Here is a 20,247-nt window from a genome sequence, read left to right as displayed (position 1 = left end):
GCCTGTGGGTTGACGTGGCCTGTCTTGTCCACCTTGTCTCCCGCAGGAAGGAAACATCACACCTTCCTTCTTTTAGAAGACTCCTGTGTCCTCTCTTCTTGCGTCTCAGACCAGTTGGACAGCCTCTCATTCTTGTCACTTAGTATGGGGTTTCCAAGACACGCTCACAGGCAGGACTCTTTAAAAGAGGTACCAAGGCTACAGAAACTGGGGAAATGCTGAGTAAGCCAGATGAAGGAGATTTTCTTAATGCAGAATTCCTAATAACTTCTCGAATCCTTTTATGAATCTCCAAGATGAGGATATATAATGCAGCGTTTCTCTGCTGTGTTTGTCCAAGGAACCTTTTTTACTTGAGTATCCTATAGGATGGAGGTTTTTGCAGAACCCAGCTTGATAACTGCCAGCTTGGTTGACATGAAATCCTGGAAGCTTTCATGGGTTTGGGCCATCTTCCATCACACAACTCATCCTGACTTCTGAGGCATGAGGCTCTGGGTCTGCCTGGTCAGAACAGGGGGATTCTGTCTTTAAAAGGACCTGTAGGGGCTCCCTGATCCCAGCTGTTCTCACTGCCCGTAAGAATGAGTGTGTTAGTTTACTGAATTTCTGAAATCAAAGAATTTTTCCAGACTGTCTCCATGGGACTGGATATAGCTCATTGAACATGAAGCCTGAAGTTTTTTTTTTTTTTCCCCTCAAACTAAATGAAAAATGCAGTGGAAGAGAAAGATGTGTTGGACCCAGCCAACCCAGTGTGAGAAATGGCCTGTGCAGTGTTGTCACGAGATTCTCGAGCACCTTCCTGGGACATGCATGCCCACCTGGCAAGGGGACGGGGGTGGGCAGGCCCCTATTCCTTGGCCTCACATGAGCTTGGCTCCCTCTGGGCCTTAAGGACCCCATTGAAGATACTAGACTCTGTCTTCCTCTGTCCATTTTTTTAGAGAAAACCTCTGGACTTTCTTTACCTTTTGTTTTGCAGAAGAGGACGTGGAGAACTTTGACGTGACCAATTTGTCTCAGGACATGCTGCGAAGCATAGAAGCCGATAGCTTTTGGTGCATGAGCAAACTGCTGGACGGGATCCAGGTGAGCGACTCTCCCCTTTCAGGATGCCCTGCTTGGGGCTCCCTTTGGGTTCCTTGTTGCTCTTCCGCATCAGACAGCCCCCTGAGTCCGGCCTCAGCATTGCTCCTCCCCTTTTGGTCCATCCATCTTTACTTCGTTCATTAGCTTTACAGCTTTCAAAAGGCAGTGATCCTAGAGGACTTCCCTGGCAGCCCAGTGGTTAGGACTCTGTGTTTTCACTCCTGAGGACATGGGTTTGATCCCTAGTTGGGGAACTAAATCCCGGAAGTTGTGCTGTGCAGCAAAAAAAAAAAAAAGGCAATGGTCTAATGTTCCCTGGGGTCTAGGGGAGTCCCCAGGTTGCTCTGCCTTTCTCATGAGGCCCTGTCCCCCCATTCTGCTGTGCTCCAAGCCACGCAGTTTGCCTCCAAAGCACATGCCTTTCCCCCACTCTGCTGTTCTGTGAGACTCCTTTGTTCCCCACAACACTGGCAGCAGCTTTGGAGAAACAGCTTGCGCTTTGAAACATGTTTCACTGACCGTGGGGTAGGGGTGGCCCGATGGTGTGGTATTCGCTGCTCGGCCTGAGTTCTGTGTCGTTTGCAGGATAATTACACCTTTGCACAACCAGGGATCCAGAAGAAGGTCAAGGCGCTGGAAGAGCTTGTCAGTCGGATCGATGGTAGGTTCAGAGGAAGAGCTCTCTAGCAGTGTGATTCTGACACATGTGTGAATCACACACAGTGTGATTATGCTGGTGCGGGGCGGATGGGGGGTGTCTCCTTGGCCCCTGTCCTGGCCGTGACCCCTTCCAGTTCACTCAGTGCTGCTGGCAATGCTGACATCCGTCCGCATCTCACCGGGAAGGTGAGGCCAGAACTCTGCTGTTAGGTCACGTTCTCTTCTCGCCTTCATTTCCGGCCAGGTTCTGCCAGTCCTCTGTCAGCATCTCTCCTCAAATTCACCCTTTTGTTCTTCATGGCCCTAGCCACAGCTCTGGTCCAGCCATGCTTGAGTTTCTGCAGCTTCCTCCTAGAAGCACTCTCCTCCTCAGTCCTCATCCCTCTTGCACACGTCTTTCACACACCTCCATCTTTTCAGAGCTCTGTTCCGGTCACATCCCGCTTCTGCCCCAAACCCGCCCGTGTTCTCTGTTGCTTTTAGCATCAAGGCTGTAGTCTGACCTCGTCCTTCCCGCTGTGATGTGACTCAGGATTTCTGGGCTCAATGCAGGGTTCTCAGGTGTGCCCGATACCCCAGCAGGACATCCCATAGCTCCCTGGGACCCGTCTGGGTGGGGGATAGGAGTCGTGGCCTCCCAAAGCAGAATGTCTTTGAGGAACAGGAGCTCTGCAGTAAGTCTTTGGCCCCACCGTGGGGTCCTGGAGTGTTAGAACAGGAGGCAAGTCAGGAAGCCCTGCTGTTGACTAGTGAGGAAACTGAGGCCCATGGAGAGAAGTTGAAATTAAGTTTCATGAAGATCGTGTACAAGTCTAACAGCAAGGTCTTCTGTTCAGTGGAATGTCCAGCATCTGTTAATTCTGTCAGTTGCTACACAACTAATAAGTCCCATTAACTGGTTTTCCATCATGGATTTTTCTGCTTCACCAGCGCATTCTTCATCCCTCCCTCCCCCTGCCCCCCATATGGAGATTGCATATCTTTCTCCTTTCCCAGACTTTCTTCCCTTGAAAACCTTCCCTGATTTGTTCCACTCACTCCAGCTCCCTTTTACAACTTAGGGTTTCAGTCCCTAGAGTTTATTTGATTATGCTTTTGGCTCTCTGCCTCATTGCCTGGCCCAGCGGTCAGCGCCATGCCGAGCCCACACCCAGCGCGCCTGCCTCCCTCGCTTGGCTCCTGGGACGGGGCGAGTGCTGAGCTGTCTGACAGGGGCTGGCTTCCAGACGGCCTGTGCTGTAGTTGTTTCCACTGTCTGGTCTGGCCTTTTTTTTTCCTCTTCTAACATCAAAAATATCTGATAAAAAAGGCATAGCATGTTAGAATATAGTGTGTTTTTAAATGTATATGTGTTAGTGTTTGAATTATAGAAGTAATACTCACTACAAAAATTTAGACAATTCCAAAAAACTCCAAAAGTAAAAATCCTCCCCCTTCTTTAAATTCTGCTCCCTAGATATAACCATTATTGATAGTTACTCTTTCAAAAGCTGTAGTATTTTCCACATGAGAGTGCTGTTGTAGACACTTTTATTTTCTCATTTTATTCACCCCCAGACTAACTGAGGTTTGAATAAGTATCCCCATTTATAGATTAGGAAACTGAGGAGGATAGTGATTAAAAAAAAATAAAATCCTATCAAGCAGTATCTGAGGGGCTATCATATAGAACGGGGGTCAGGTGTGTTTGGGTTGCTCCAGAACACCACATCCACACCACGGGGTGGGAGTTGGCGGGGGAGCTGGTGTCTGTTGAATGTGGTGAAGCACTTTCCGGCGAATCACTTAATCAGTGGGAGAGGCTGCCCTTGAGTGGAGTCGGTGAGCCTCTTTCCCCGGCTGTTTAAGTCCCTGCTGGCTGCCATCTGTCAGAGAGGCTGAAGAGGAATCCTCACCGGTGGGAGGATGGCCAAGGTGACCCGCACAGTTGTTTTCCATCGTGTCTCCTTCTGTGACGCGTAACAAGGTCAAGCAGCCAAGTGAGCCTTATGTCTCCCCCGCTTGATGGCTCTAGCAGCCCTGCAAAGGAAGAAAGGCCCCCAGAATGTCACTGTGGGATGTTCAAATAGTTCTCCTACGTGCAGGGCTGAGCTAACCAAGCAGCGCTGCTGTGAGGTGGTGGGATCCAGCCCCGGACGGTCAGGTGCAGGTTTGGCCCCTCTATGCTGGGCTTCCCCAGGGGGAGGAGCTGAAAAGAAATGGAAACTGGGACTTCCCTGGTGGTCCGGCGGTTAAGAATCCGCCTTGGAATGCAAGGGACATGGGTTCAGTCCCTGGTCGGGGAAGTAAGATCCCTCATGCTACAGAGCAACCAAGCCTAAGCGCCACGACGAAAGATCCCACGTGACGCAGTGAAAATCCAACACAGCTTTATAAACAAATTTAAAAAAAGAGGGAAACAGGAACTACCTTTTTGGTTTATGTGAGTCAGGGTCCGATCCCCTAGGTGGCACTCAGGGGGCCAATGACCCTTTCTGTTTTAGAGCAGGTACATAATCACTTCAGGAGGTACGAGGTGGAATACCTACAGTTTGCCTTCCGTTGGATGAACAACCTGCTGATGCGGGAGCTTCCCCTTCGCTGCACCATCCGCCTGTGGGACACGTACCAGGTATGGGGAGACCTCCCCCGCAACAAACACACACGTCAGGCTGTCCCTGAGGCACCCGGCTCCCTGCCTCATGCAGCCGCTCGGAAGTCCTCCCCACCTCCTTTCTGCCTCTTTGTCTGCCTTGTCCTCGAGGGCAGGGCCTCTGTGCACCCAGCCACGGAGGGGGTGCTGCTCTGCTTGCCTCCCCCACAGAAGGGTGGGTCTGAGAGGGCTGGAGCCAGCTTCTCATCAGGGCTTGGAAACCTAACTCTTTCTGTTTTTTTTCCCCCTTCCCAGTCTGAACCAGAAGGGTTCTCCCACTTTCATCTCTACGTGTGTGCAGCTTTCTTGATCAAGTGGAGGAAAGAGATCCTGGATGAGGAGGACTTTCAGGTGAGGGGCCTGAGCTCAGCCTACACTGGGGATGAGCATCAGAGTGGGCGTTATCCCGCTCGTGGGACTGTGCAGGGAGAAGGTGCCCCAGCAGGTACCTGGCTGGGAAGAGGAAAGGTGAGGGGATATTCAGAAGAGGGTGCCCCTCCCAGGTAGCAGGAAGCTCTGGGGGCTCAGAGTTCTTCAGTGTGAAAGGGTCTTAGCACTGGAAAGGCTGCAGAGCACCTGGGCAGGTCTAAGAGGCCTTCCTGTCATTGGCTGACGGGCGTTTATTGAATGCCTGCAGTGTGCTCAGCGCCACTGAGGGAGTAAGACTATAGAATATAGAACAGAGAGCTCTATTCTTGTAGAGCTTACGTTCTAGCTGGGGAGAGACATAGTAAACAAAAGCAGTGTAAATTAAAAATAATATTAGAGCGTGATAAATTTTTTTTTAAGTAGATAAGTTTTTTTTTTTTTTTTTTAAGGATAAAGGGATTATTAGGTGGTATGGAAGGAACAGGTTGCAGTTTCAAATAAAGTAGTCAGGGATAGGCTCACTGAGAAGGCGATATGAGCAAAGGCTGGGAGAAGGTGAGGGAGCCACGTGGACATCTGGGGATCCGTGGGGAGAGCGTCCAGGCAGCAGGAGCAGCCATGCAGAGGCAGTTAGGTTGCAGTGTGCCTGAGCTGTCTGTGGAACCGTGATGGTGGTCAGCGTGGCCTGGAGCAGAGTGGCCCATGGAAAGAGTTAGAAAGAGGCCCGAGAAGTCACAGGGGACTCAGATCACAGGGGACTCAGATCACAGCGGCTTGTGGCCAGAGTCAGGACTTTGGCGTTTACTCCGAGTGGAAGAGGATCCAGGAGAGGGTCTTGTGCAGAAGAGGGGCATCACCTGACTTGCAGTTTCAGGGGACCCTGCTAGTGTGGACTTGAGGTGGGGCCAGCGGACGCTGAGGCCCACCCCGGAGGCTACCCGAGGGTGGCCTGGCCCTGGATGGGGGAGTGGAGATGCGACAAGTGGCCAGGTCTTGGATGCACTTTGTAAGCAGAGCCAACAGGAATTCCTGAGAAATCAGGTCTAGAGTATACCGAAGGGATGAGTCAGGGTGACTCCACAGTTTGCGAGAAGGCCATAGGAGGAGCGGGTTTGTGGAGGAAGATCAGGAGCTCATTTGGGGGCCATGATGAATTTTCAACACCATTACACATCCAACTGGAGAGGTGGAGTAGGGAGATAAGCCCTGTGAGTCTGGGCTTGAAGAGAGGAGTCCGGACTGGACCTGTGTGTTCAGGAGCCTCTGGCTAGATGATCCTTGAAGCCAGGCTCCTGGATGAAATCCAGAGGAGGTGGGAGTGAACAGAGGAGACACGAGAGCCAGGCCTGAGCCCGGCGCCCCCCTCACGGGAGGTCAAGGAGGAGAGGTGGTCGGGCAAGGAGAGAGAGTGGGTGGCCAGTGGGAGTCCAGTGTCCTGGAACCCAGGGTGGGGATGCGAGGAAGACCAAAGAGGCGGTGGAAGCCCGCCAGCTGCTGCAGGGGCCCAGGAGCGGGGGACGGGGCATGGGGACTGAGGGGAGAGGCTGCCAGGCTCTGCTCTCTGCAGAGAGGAGGGCCGGGGGGCACTTGACGGTCATAATCTCTCAGGGCAGCGGCAGTGGGCTTTTGTTTTTCTGCTTTGTACGTTGCTGAACTGAGAGGTTTGGGTGTGTTTTTGTTTTAATGAGCATATATTCCTTTTAAAAACGTGAGGAGGGGGAAAGCCAGAGAAGGCTGGGTTTTTTTTCTAAGTTCTAACTAATACCACGGGCGTTCTCAGGAACAGCAGCCTCCCCATGTGACCCCCAGGCAGGCCTACTCTGTAACTGGTGTTAGGTGGTTAAAGCACAAGAAACCTGCCCCGCAAATAGGTGGGAAGACAGGACCCAACTTGCCCAAGGAAGGGCTTTGGGAGAGAAAGGGAGGAGTGGGCCTCTGCAGGTAGGTGCCAAAGCACTGAGGCTTCTGCCAGCCAGAAGCGTGTGCGGTGCCCGGGATGAACAGGGGCTGGGCTGGGCACGCGCTGGGTGAGCTGTCAGTTTCGATACTGTGGTTGAGGTGGCGCAGCTATCGGGAGCCCGCAGTCTAATTTGGTTTATCATGAGCCAGGCTCGGAGAGCCTTGTCACACGCAATAGAAGCGCTTCCCAGATTAGCTCAGGGGGAGTGGAGATGACTCCTGGAATGGTGCGTAGCAATTCACAACATCGACAGTACAGGGCCATAGTCTGCGACTTTAGAACTATGTTAGACATGGAGATGTTCTGTGCTGGGCGGCACATGCGATTATCTGATGGATCTGAGGCCTTTCTGCAGTAACCCACAGAATGACAATGGGCTTTTTGTTGACTCATTAACACGTCAGCTGGTCCTCCTCAATAGAGGAATCTCCCCTCTTTCCTTGAGACAAAACGGAATGGGTGATTAAACAATAATCTGCAGAGCTCCCCGCAACTCCACAGATCTATAATTCTATGAATAATGAAAGGGCGCCTGGCTGTGCTTGGGTAGGCCAGCGGTGTCCCTTAGGAGATTCAGCAAGGGCAGGAGAACATCGTGTGGTCTTGGGAGACACGGGCCCGTGACCTCTGCAGAGAAAGACAGCGCACCCTGCCCAACTACTAACAGACCACCTGCAGCTAAAACGCTGCAGAAGAGGCTCTGTCCATGAACACAGGTGTCCCAGAGAGCCTCACATGCCCAGCCCATGGGAGAGAAGGTTTTAGGGCTAAAAGCTGAGTGACTCAAAGAAGAACCAGGTGAAGTAGCTGCAGAAATAAATGAGTTTGTGGCATTTTCAGCAGACCAGGCATTTATCACCCTTAAAGAGCAGGGAAGGGGAGCCAGCTGTAAAGGGAGCCAGTGGAGCATGTATCAGGGGAACCAGCGAGCCCTGCCCCCTTCTAAAGTTGGAGAGCACGCAGAATAGTCCAGGGGTTAAGCCGTGGTCTCTGGAACCTGTCTGCCCGCGGTCAAATCCTAGCTGCCATTTCTCTAGGTCTGCAACCTTCATCTGACTAACTTGGCCCTGTAAGCTTTCTTACCTGTGAAATGGGATGAGAGTACTTAGCTTCTAGAGCTGTTATTGAGGATTATACAAATTGCTGCCCTTGAAGCTGTCAGAATGCTGTACTTAGCCTGTGGCCTTCAAAGCAGTGAGCTTATTAACCCTAATGTTACTAGTTCCTGTAGTGAACTCTGAGTCTGGGAAGCAGTGAAATGAAGATAGCTTCAGGAACCCAAGTCTTTCAGTGACTTTTAACTTACCTGAGTAACCCCTGATAAGCTAATCCTAGGTAAAACCAAGCTGGATGACCAAATGGGGCTGGAGAGGAGGTGTTCAGAGGGTGCAGGGGCAAAGCGCCTGGCCATGGTGAGCCCCCAGAGGGAAGGACACCCGCTTCTCCCTGGCCGAGCAGTTGTCTGGGGTCACGCTGCCTGGGGTGGAGGGCTGAAAGCGGACACAGGAGGATCACTCCAAGAGGTTTCCTTGCTGAGACCTCTGAGCAAGGGGACCTCAGGCGTGTCCCTGCACAGGGGCTGTAGGGGCAGAATGGCCCGGTCCTCTGGGCTGCTTGAAACTGGGCCTTCCGGCAGAGCTGGGCCAAGGCCCTTTCCTGGTAGAAGGGGCCTCAGCGATTCTGGCCCTCAGCCTGGGCTGGCTGAATAGAATAATGATGATAATGTCCAGTTGCATTTTATGAAATTGTCTATAGGTCACACAGTCAAGTATTGGCGGTTTAATAAGGTTCAGTGTAATAATAGCGACTTCCCAGCACTTCTCATGTAGCAGGCACTATCCTGAGTGCTTCTCTGTGCTAGCTCATTGCAACCATCCCACAAGAAAAGTTGTAATAACCACCCCTATTTCACAAATGGGGAAACTGAGTCATGGTGAGTATGACTTCGGTGTGTGCCTAGTCACACCTGAGATGAAGTGACTAAGCCAGGGTCACCCGGGGGAGTCAAGTACTGGCTTGACTCAAATGGTGGAGACCCGGAGGCTGGGCTTTGGGTGTGGACTGTGCGTCCTGCTGCTCCCTGGGGCCTGGCCGGGGACCTCCTGGGCCACTGGAGCTGTTTACCTCCTCCTCCCCCTCCTCCGTTATTATGGAGGTAATGATTTCCTAGATACATTATTTAATGTAAGAGAGTACAGGCATTTGAGCAAATGCCTGGTCACACGTAACCTAAAAATTCCCCTCGGGGAAAAGCAGCATCTCTGGGAGTCAAGGAGAGCACGGGACCCCACAGAGATGTCAGGGCAGGTGCCGACAAGCCCTCAGATGGCTCAGAAGTGATCTTCAGAAGCCCCGTGCAGGGAGCTCCAAGACTAATAACCAGAGTTCCTTTAAATACATAAAAAGGGAATTGGCAGAGGAATTGGTGGGACCTGCTGATGATTCTCAAACCAGAGAACAGCTGGTCTCAATCCTTCGCTTTCATAGAAGAAAACCTTGGAGATTCCCACCCTGAAAGTGACTTTTGCAGGAGACAGGTCGGAGTTATTAAATGAAATAGTGCTAAGCCCGTGGGCTGTTTCAGGCCTGGATACCCAACTAAAAGTAAATAAAGCCCTTGAACCAGATGGCATCCACCCACCACTTCTGTGGGAACTCAAGGGTGGGATTGTGGAACATTGCCCAAACACAGGCCCCACTTTCAGAGACATCCAGTAAACTGCCAGTTCGAATCATCCCCAGAAAGTGCCCAGATTTTAGTACCCTGGGAACTAAAGATCTTCCACCCAGAGCAGGCCGGTATGAGAAAGGACACGATCCCTCGACATAGAAACAAAACAAACATCGGAGGGGGACTCAGCTTTCTCTGGGGGGAGTCTTGTACTAAATGTCCTAGGTACTTTTGACGCCGGGAAACCTATGAATGAGTGTGATGCTGAAAAAGTTCACATAGCAAGGACATGTCTTTGGAAGTTTTTATTGAGACCAAGGGAATTGTTGGTCTGATTCTCAAAACAAGAGGGATTCGTTTCAGAACACTTACTTAGGGAGCTGGATGAGTGTGGGTGGCTCCTAGGGACCTCGATACAGCAGTGTGGCCCCTGCAGAACCACAGCCGGCACCCGGCGGCCTCACCGACAAGGCCACCCTCAGGTGCTGCTGTGACCTGGATCCCCGCAGGGAAGATTTCCTGCAAATTGGGGATCCTAAGAAGTCATTGGATTTTTGTGCTAGAATTCTTGGAATGAGACTACCCCCAGAATTAGGTTTTCCCACTAGGAAATTTTCACTGTTCCTTGGCTTAGGAAGGTAAAAACGACACCCAGAAGATGAGATGAAAGGGCTTCCCTGGTGGCCCAGTGGGTGGCAAAGGTTTCACGCTTCCACTGCTGGAGGCATGGGCTTGATCCCTGGTCGGGGAAGTTCCACATGCTACGTGGTGTGGCCAAAAATTAAAGCTGCGTCATGGGCCATCTCCAGAAAAGCTGCCCTTGAACTGACACGCAGTTGGAGCACTGAAGACACTGGGACCAGTTACCACAGTGGTGATTCAGGCCCTCGGGGATTCGGTCACGTTGAAATTGCTGTTCCTGACGTTCACGGGGCTTGTAAAAGGTTTGAAAAGCTGGGAGTCCAGTGTGTAAAGAAACCTGATGGTAAAATGTAAGGCCTGGCATTTATTCACAGTCCTGATGGCTTCTGGAATGAAAGTTTGCATCCTAACAAAATTTACTTCTGTAAGAATGCTGATTTGAGATTTCAGCAAAGGCATTGTGGAAGGTAAAACAGGAAACCCTGTGATTCAAGATATTCAGGTAACAGACGCATCCAGGACTGATGGATCGTCATCCCAACTCAGGTTATTCTTAAGTCCGTTTCCCTTTCCTATTTCAGCTGTTTTTTCACCTAACTGTTCAGTCATCCTGGTTTTAAAGTAGTGCTTTGTCTTATGTCCTTGAATGTAGTTGTATAACTTTACTTTTTAAGGCAGTAATTATAACAGTTCCCTTCAGAGGCTGCATGTTCCTTCTGTCTCCTTATGAGCTACAGGTCTACAAGTCTGCCTTTGAGTCACCATTTTCAGAAAAAGGAAAAAAAGCACGGAGCGCGTTTATGTCATGGTTACCTTCTGGGGTTTCAGTTCCTCAGATGTCATTTTTCACAGTGAGAAGTAAAGAACCCTGAGTGCGCGTGTGCACACACACACAGAAAACTTATGTGACTAGGAAAGTATTTGTACATGCGTGAATACACTTAACGTTGCAAGGAATGTTCCAGTGTTCCTGGGAGATTCTGCCCAGTGTCATATTTAATAGTGTATATTTTCTGTGACCTTTAAGTTCTATTATTATTTCACATCTTACTTGGTTGTCCTTGGTCCTTATTACCAAGAAAAATTAACCCGCTCTTGCAGATTTCCTTCAAACAGCTGCTTCTGCGGCTTCTTTTCTTTTCATTCCTTCTGCATCGTGCCGCACTTCTCTTCTTGTTTCAGGCACGCAGTATTTGGCATAGTGGTTATAAGCGCAAACTCTAGAACCAGAGGAGTCTAGTGTTGGTCACTCAGCCGTGTCGACTCTGCGACCCCGTGGACTGTAGCCCACCAGGCTCCTCTGTCCATGGGATTCTCCAGGCAAGAATACTGGGGTGGGTTGCTATTCCCTTCTCCAGGGGATCTTCCCGACACAGGGATCGAAGCCCGGCCTTCCACATCGCAGGCAGATTCTTTACTGTCTGAGCCACCAGGGAGGCCCAGAACCAGATTACCCAGGTTCGAATCCTAGCCCAGCACTGCTCTGTGATCCTATGCAAGTTCCTTAACTCCTCACCCTCGCTTTTTTCATGTGAAGTGGGCATAATAAGATGGGCCTCATAGAGTTGATACGGGGCTTAAATGTGCTGGAGTACATGTGAAGACCCCCATCTGGTGAGTAGCAAGGGCTCAATACGCAGTAATTACCACTTGGATGGTGATTATCCTTGATGGTCCCCCTCTCGTTCTTTTAATTCTTCCATCTGTTGAACGTTCTCTAATGAGTTTCCCCTGCACGTTTTCTTACCAAGGACTCTGCTTATTACCCGATACCCCTTCTCCTTCGACCCCCCCTTGTTGTCTTCCCTTGACCCCCTCACACATGACTCATTCTTCCTCTGGAATCTGGATTTTCAGCAGGTACATTTCCCAGCCATTTCAAACTTTTCTTCTCTGAGAGCCATTGCCTCTTCTTGTTCGCTTGGAATCACTCTCAGCTGCTTGCCCCATAAGCTGTCTTCTCACACCTGTAGTGTTTCACCTGACTGTGTATTAATGCTTGGTACTCCCATGAGCTGGCTTTGTAACACATATTCAGTTGTTCCCCACTCCACCAATGTATCTTCTCTACCCCCTTGATTAACGTACCTGATTTGTAATTGACAGCGTCTTTTCCCACCCGTGATAATTGTTTCTCCTATGCATGGACAGGGTTCCCATTTTTACGGCGCTGTGTGTGGGAGGTGCAGTTCCTGGCTACGGCCACCAGGTGGCAGAATGGTTCCTCCCACCTAAGCCTCAACTGTTGGTGGGAGAGGTAGTAGGAAGCTGACATGTTCAAGGGTAGAATTATTTCAGGGCTTCTGGGAGGTTTCTAGCAAGACTAGAAAAACTGGAAATTACAGGTAGATTCCCGCCTAGAAAAAAATATTCTCTGCTAGGCACATCAACTGTTGGTTGTTTTTGCTTATGAGTTGTTCAAGTATATGAAACCATTATAGAATCTGCCTGCAGTGCGGGAGACCCAGGTTTAATTCCTGGGTCAGGAAGATCCCCTGGAGAAGGGCATGGATACCCACTCCAGTATTCTCGCTTGGAGAATTCCACGGACTAAGGAGCCTGGTGGGGTCCTTCTGGTGGGGTCCACGGGATCGCAGAGTCAGACACACTGAGCAACTAACAGAAACCATTATAGAAAAATTAGAAAATACCAATAAGGAAAAAGAAGGTACTTGAAATCTTACCATGCAAAGGTGATATATCTCCTTCCAGACATTTTGCCATGCAGATCTATGTGAATAAATACACACTGTCTGTACATAACCCTTAATGGAAATATTCTGTATATTGGGTTGGCCAGAAAGTTTGTTTGGATTTTCCTTTTTTTTTTTTTTTTTTAAGGTTTTTGTTTATTTACTTATTTGACCCGTACCCACCGCTGTATTTCATTGATTTATTTTTGGCTGTGCGGGGTCTTGCCGCACTCGCGGCTCTAGCTCTAGAGGGCGGGGGCAGCTCTGGTCGCTATGCACAGGCTTCTGACTGTGGTGCCTTCTCTTGCTGCGGAGCACAGGCCCTAGGCGCAGGGCTTCAGCAGGTGCAGCTCAGGGCCCATCACTGGTGGCTCTCGGGTCCTGGAGCACAGGCTTCAGCAGTTGTGGCGTGCAGGTTTAGCTGGCTCCGCAGCATGTGGACTCTCTTTCTGGAGCAGGGATCAAACCCATGTCCGCTGCACTGGCAGGCGGATTCTCATCACCCACTGCACCACCAGGGAAGTCCTGTTCAGGTTTTTCTATATGATGTTGCGAAATATGTTATTTTTTGTAACCTCTTTTTATCATTGGTACAAAATATAGTAGATGTTCCATAATGTCAGAATGCATAAATGTGTATCTTTTTTCCCGTTTTTCTATTTTTCACACATTACATGAGTACATGCTCATACAAAAACTGTGAAAGCATTAGTAACTTGAGTGCAGGGTATTCCATTTTACAGATTTATCTTTGTTGTTTCCTTTTTTTTTTTTTTTGGTCACACTGTGCAGCTTGCTCTGTCTGATCAGTTCTCTGATCAGGGATCAAACCTGTGCACTCAACAGCTGAAGCATAAAGTCCTCACCGCTGGATCGCCATGGAATTCCCTTGACTTGTGGGTTTCAGTTCGATTCTCAGGCTTGGAAATCCAGGGACAGCGTTTACAATTAGCCAAGTTTGTTGAATGAGAGTCTTAAGCCCTGGTAGAGATCCAGGGACATGAGCATTTTTTTCTGGATGAGTCTTCAGTTCAGTTCATTCGCTCAGTCGTGTCCGACTCTTTGCGACCCCATGAATCGCAGCACGCCAGGCCTCCCTGTCCATCGCCAACTCCCGGAGTTCCCGCAAACTCACGTCCATCAAATCAGTGATGCCATCCAGCCATCTCATCCTCTGTCGTCCCCTTCTCCTCCTGCCCCCAATCCCTCCCAGCATCAAAGTCTTTTCCAATGAGTCAACTCTTTGCATGAGGTGGCCAAAGTACTGGAGCTTCAGCTTTAGCATCATTCTTTCCAAAGAAATCCCAGGGCTGATCTCCTTTAGGATGGACTGGTTGGATCTCCTTGCAGTCCAAGGGACTCTCAGGAGTCTTCCCCAACACCACAGTTCAAAAGCATCAATTCTTCGCCACTCAGCTTTCTTCACAGTTCAACTCTCGCATCCATACATGACCACTGGAAAAACCAGAGCCTTGACTAGACGGACCTTAGTCTGCAAAGTAATGTCTCTACTTTTGAATATGCTATCTAGGTTGGTCATAACTTTCCTTCCAAGGAGTAAGCGTCTTTTAATTTCATGGCTGCAATCACCATCTGCAGTGATTTTGGAGCCCCCAAAAGTAAAGTCTGACACTGTTACTGCTGTTTCCGCATCTATTTCCCATGAAGTGATGGGACCAGATGCCATGATCTTCGTTTTCTGAATGTTGAGCTTTAAGCCAACTTTTTCACTCCCCTCTTTCACTTTCATCAAGAGATTTTTTAGTTCCTCTTCACTTTCTGCCATAACTGCATATCTGAGGTTATTGATATTTCTCCCAGCAATTTTGATTCCAGCTTGTGCTTCTTCCAGCCCAGCGTTTCTCATGATGTACTCTGCATAGAAGTTAAATAAGCAGGGTGACAATATACAGCCTTGATGTACTCCTTTTCCTATTTGGAACCAGTCTGTTGTTCCATGTCCAGTCCTAACTGTTGCTTCCTGACCTTAGGTACCTTTAAAGTGTTCATGCCCTTTGACACAATAATTTTCATTCCTAGAAATTTAGCCCAAGGAAATAATCTAAAATATGGCTTTATGCACAAGCCTGTTCGTTATAATTTCATTATAGTGAAAAACCAGAAATTATTAAAAGCTCAAAACAGGAAGATACCGAGTAAATTAGGGTACTTCTGCATCATGGAAAATTCTTTGACCATTGAAAATGTCTAAAAGGAGTTTTTAATATTAGAGGAAATGCTTATGTTAAGTGCTAAACAGATTCAAAAGTATTTAGAGAAAATGTTTCATCTGTGTAAAAATGTGCAGAAAAAGGACTGAAAGGAAATATGCCAAAATGTTTAAAAGTAGCTTCCTCTTGATTATGAAGTTACGGGTGGTTTATTTTGTGCTCTATTACTTTCAACAAAGTAAACAAACTTCCAGGAAAATGTGTATTACTAGGGGGAAAATGTTCTGTAACATAAGTAATATACAAAGACTTGATTGTAATAATTGAAAATGAGGAGAAATAGAATGAGAGAAAGCAAAGGTTCTCGCATCCCCAAAGGTAACTAGTGTTAACAGTTTCACCACCTAGCCTTTTAAAAATTTTACATACATACATGCACATACAAACTTATAGTTGTATTTTCTCTTTTACCTAAGTGGGATCGTAACTGTTTTTCTGTAACTTGCTTGTTTTCGCCCCTAAAAATGTCTTTGATATCTTTTTACCTTGACACATGTAGTCCTGCTTCTTTTTATAGGTGCTGCTTGTATTTCATAATTTGGACAGTTGTCTCTAAGTTCCCGGTACTGACAGGCACCTCCTTCATGTCCTTTGCCCCATTATTTGAAGCAGTGGTGCGGTGCTGCCCCTTGTACAGGAGTGCAGATGTTTTCCAAGAAGTACTAAGAAGTTAAGTTGCTGGATCAGTGACCGTGTGTATTTCTGGGCTCATTTTTTTCCCCTTTGGTTTTTTGTTCTGTTTTGTGGTAGAGGTGTATTGTTTGGTTGGTTGTGTGTGTTTTTTGGCCACACTGTGCTTTTTCAGGATCTTAGTTCCCCAACCAGGGCTGGAACCCAGGCCCTGGCGGTGTAAGCACTGAGTCTAACCACTGGGCTGCCAGGGAAGTCCCTGCATCTCTAGTTTTGACAGATGTGGCCCGAGTTTGTTAAGATGATATAAACTTGTCTCCTGAAACCAAGACCAGAGAATAACAGTGGCTTAAGACGGAGTAGTTGTTTGCTTCTCTCCCGTTGAGAGGCTGAGTGTAAGAGTCCAGGGCTCACGTGGCTCCAGGGTGGCAAGGACTCGGATTTCTTCTCTCCTGTTGCTCTGCCATCTTCAACACATAGCTTTATTCTTAGGGTCTAAGATGACTGCTTCAGACTCCTCCGTTCATCACCGTTTTCTAGGAAGGGGTGGAGTAGTTTAGGGCAGAACCAAGGAGTTACACTGCCCCCCCCCCCAGATTGGCCAGAACTTATCATACTGGCCATACACAGCAGTGATGTTCCCATGTATCTCTGTGCCCAGCTAAACTTCTGTTACTAAAGGAAGAAATGGTGTAAAAGATACGTAAGACCTCTTCACTAAGAACTATGAAACATTGTTAGAGGGCACACATCGGCCGATGGCAGGGTTACAGCATGTTGATGGGCCATTGGCATTTTGCATCCGTTTTTCTTCCGTTTAGTGGTTTTCCTTTTCATCTTACTGATTTGTAGGTACTTCCTTTTTATTGCAGATATTAACCTTTTGTCTTTTATAAGTGTTATCAATATTTTCCTGTAGTCAATTTTCTTGTATTTCAACCTTGTCTTTGTGCCTTGACATAATGAGGTTTCAAAACTGTATCAAATCTGTCAGTCTCTTTCTGGGTTTTGTCTTGCTACTGTTTCTCTTATAATCAGAAAAATAAGATCCAGTTCAGAAAGAGAGGCGGAGAAAGAACGCAAAGTGGCAGCAAAGGCAAAGGTAACTAAATTATAGAGATAACCTAAAATTTCACATTCATTCTTTATTCTACTGTCCTCTTTAATAGGCCACCTCCGGGGAGCTGACTGAGGGACCTGGGCTTTGAAAACTGAATAGGATTTAGATAGGTAGAGGAGAAAGAGAGGAGGTGTTCCAAGCAAGAGGAACAACCTCAATTAAACCCTGGAGGCGCAGGTAAATGTGGCCGACGTGGACCTGGCCGGATGAGGCTCATACCTTGGGAACAGTGGGAAGTAAGCTGACAGGTAGGTTGAGGACAGTCTTTGGGGACAGAGCAGAGGATAAATACAGTGATTAACGAGCAAACATTAGGATCAGGAGAAAGATTGTCCAATGCAGAAAGGTTCCTAGCAGTCTTCCCCATGAAGGTGTTTTGTTTTTTTTTCCTTAAAGGAAATAAATGAAGTATCTAATAAAAGGGAAATGTTTTAGTAAATTAGAGTATAGCCACATGATGGAGTACTAACATTGAGAATAATCATTTTTTGAAGGCTGTGCGGAAAAACACAAGAATTACAGTAAAAAAGGATGATTAAAAAGCATGTAAAATCATAATTATGATTACAGCTATTTCAGAAATGTGCATGTGAAAAAAAGACAGGAATACTTTGAAATTAAGAGAGGTATATTTGGATGAGTGATTATTTTTCTCCTTTAAAGATGCTTATTTATTGTTGTCATCCTCTATTTATAATCTTTCTACAGAGGCAGGTGTTAGTGGATCAGAGACTCAACAGAGGCTTTTCAAGGCCTCCTGAAGGAGAACTAGGGCCAACGGCTGTGTGCCGCATGGGAGGAGGGAGGCCAGGGCCTGGGATGGATGACCCGGGAGGAAGGGGCTCCATGCCACGGCCTGCAGGTCCCTTGGTCAGTAGCCCCGCAGTGATCAGACGATAAAAGTTCCTTCCTGCATTCCAGGGTCTCCTCATGCTGCTGCAGAACCTGCCTACGATCCACTGGGGCAACGAAGAGATCGGGCTGCTCCTCGCCGAGGCCTATAGACTCAAGTACATGTTCGCCGACGCCCCCAATCACTACCGCCGATAGGTGCTGTCTCCCCAGGGGGACCCAGACTGCCCCCCATCTCTGATGGCAATCTGATCACTGTGGCCACTGTGCGAGCCGTGGACTCCGGCCAGGAACCACTCTTGCTGTAAAAAGCTCACATCCGCCGCCCAGGTCTTAACTTTTCTGGCGTGCCTGTCCACCACTCCATGTCTCTGGACGCCTCCTGGACCACTATCAGTATTCCATGACACGTGGATGGGCTCAGCTCTGGGAGAGGACAGAAAGGGAGGTACAGGGTTGTCTGCCCCTTTAAGAGAAACCGGAGGGAAGAAGGGGAAGGCTCAGGGTCTGAACTCACGTTGCCCTACGTGGACTGGCTGTCTCTTGCCTCCCAGCCCCAACTGACACCGTTGCTTTTTTGTGACATAGTTTGATTTGATCATAGGTCAAAAATGCCTTATGTTTTCAAAAGACTCCTGTCCCCTCCCCTCTACCCCCAACTCCTAGCCCTTCCCCTTCTACCCAAGTCTGAGCCAGTGAGGGGCAGCTTCCTAGGAGCTTTGTTCTCAGTCAGAGGAGGCACTGACGCTTATAACTCTGGGGAGAGACCTACACCCAAGGGCTAGGAATTTTATTTTTCCTTTTCTCACACAGATGTCTGTATGTGTGCCTGCGTCTGTGTGTGTATGTGGGTGTACACACCCATCAGCATTTAGTTACATGTCCGAATGTCCAAATGTGTCCGGACCAGCCCCGTCAAACAGCCAGCTGGGAAGGGCCCCAGTGACCAAGTATACGCGCATCCCTTGAGAAGGATCAGGTCAGGGGAGGGAGAAGGGGCTTATTACCTCTCCAAACCCCCCGCTTTTTCCGTGATGACCCACTCCAAGATATTATTATGTGTAAATTGTGTTATTATGTATATGGGTAAAGATGTATAAATATGTCTTCTTTGTAGCAGATATGATTTTTATATTTATAACGTGCATCAACACGTGAAAGCAATCTAGGTCACTAGCACAGATGAAGTTGCCAGGCAGGTGGCTTCAGCGCCTCCAGGTGGATTCCTAGGCGCCCCTCCTGTGAGGGAAGTGAACGGGCGTCGGCCAGAGTGAGCACAGCCGACAGATGGAGCTGCTCTGATGAGCATCAGTGTCTCTGAGTTTTTCCTCTCCCCCTCTCGCCCCCCAGGCCCAGGCCTCGTGGTGCATTTGCCCTGTTCCTTCCCCGTCTTCAGCAGTCAGAGCTCCCCTCCCTTCACCGCAGCTGCTCCCCCCGCCCCCAGGGACAGGGCTGCAGAGGCAGAAGCCCCTCTGCAGGTTTCTGGCCCCCTGCCTTTCCCCTGGAACAGGGGGAGGGCTTTGGTTTTCCCGTTTTTTACAAGGCAGCATGGTATTCAAGATAAGCTGTGACTGACTGTCAGTGCCAAGGGAGAGGGGTTTCCCGTGTGTTGCTGGGGCCTGGGGCTCTTCCCAGAGAGAGGCATTTGGCGTCCCCCCAACTGTCACCATCACACCCCACGCAGCTCACCAGACGGCTGGCCTGTGTTGGATGCCGGGTGCTCAGCAGCAAAGAGGTGGAGGGGGAGGCGGCAGGCAGCTGGCACCCTCTGGGGAAGCCAGTCGCTGTCCCCTCTGGGGGAGGCCCTGAGTCTCCCAGTGGCGCCCACGGTGCCGGCATCTTACATTTCTCACCGGGAGCCGTTTCTCAGGCATTCTTTCCGGCCCTCTCCTGCTCCCCGTCCGTGTGCCTCAATAGCCTCCTTCACAGAGTGAGGGCTGTGGTCCTCCCTCGACCGGACTAATTAAAGAAAGACACTTGTGTTCCCAAGTGGTGGTTTTATTTTTTTAGTTTTTATGTTTGTATGGGAAATTGTGGATAAAGTGAAAGAACTGTAAATAAATAGTGTATTTCCTCCTCCACTGCTGATTTTTCTGCCATGGATTTGCGTAACCCCGAACCTAAAGTCTCCTTTTCTCAGGCTCTTCATGCTGATGCCTGTAAGCATGGGGGACGAGCTTTCTGTAGGGCAGGCACGGGATCGACAGGAGGGCAGGAGGCAACCTCAGAGGATATCGATAAACACGAGCACCTCCTCTGTGCGGATACTGTGGACACAAGTAACGTGATTTATGAGTCTTCATCGCTCGTGTGTATAGGGCACCTTGTCATGTGCAAAGCACTGTGAAAAGTACTTGAGGTTTATTTCATTTATGCAAAAGGAGTATATAATCTAATGGAGGTTAGAAAATGGACTGGAAGTTCAGCACTAGATGAAAGCCTGGAGACATCTAGCTCACCCTCATTGTTCACAGAGGAAAACCCAACCCAGGCCAAGGAGGGGTCATCAAGAGCAAGAACTAGAGGACAGGCCTTCCACAGACTGGCCCTTCACTTAGGTTTTGGTTTGGGGTTATTTTGTTTGGGTTTGGGTTTTTTTGAGGTTTCGGTGGTGGTAGTTAGTTTTTCTCTTGGTAACCTTACTGTGAAATGTCTTAAGAAAGGCAGTTGACTGCATTTTTCTTCTACAAAGAAT

The 20,247-nt window shown here is 48.8% G+C and overlaps 1 protein-coding gene across 1 annotated transcript in view; it reads left to right on the top strand.

Moving 5' to 3' along the window:
* The window catches only part of TBC1D22B (TBC1 domain family member 22B), a 55,134-nt gene extending 35,500 nt beyond the window's left edge, over positions 1 to 19,634 (top strand). Inside the window, exons 8-12 of the mRNA XM_018039170.1 lie at positions 986 to 1,092; positions 1,678 to 1,753; positions 4,236 to 4,363; positions 4,640 to 4,735; positions 17,622 to 19,634. Of these exons, the coding sequence (XP_017894659.1) occupies positions 986 to 1,092; positions 1,678 to 1,753; positions 4,236 to 4,363; positions 4,640 to 4,735; positions 17,622 to 17,750 (536 nt within the window). The 3' untranslated portion in view covers positions 17,751 to 19,634. The remainder of the gene's footprint in view (positions 1 to 985; positions 1,093 to 1,677; positions 1,754 to 4,235; positions 4,364 to 4,639; positions 4,736 to 17,621) is intronic.

Source organism: Capra hircus, chromosome 23 (assembly GCF_001704415.2).
Source record: "Capra hircus breed San Clemente chromosome 23, ASM170441v1, whole genome shotgun sequence".
NCBI lineage: Eukaryota > Metazoa > Chordata > Mammalia > Artiodactyla > Bovidae > Capra > Capra hircus.
This window is presented reverse-complemented; position numbering and strand designations above follow the sequence as displayed.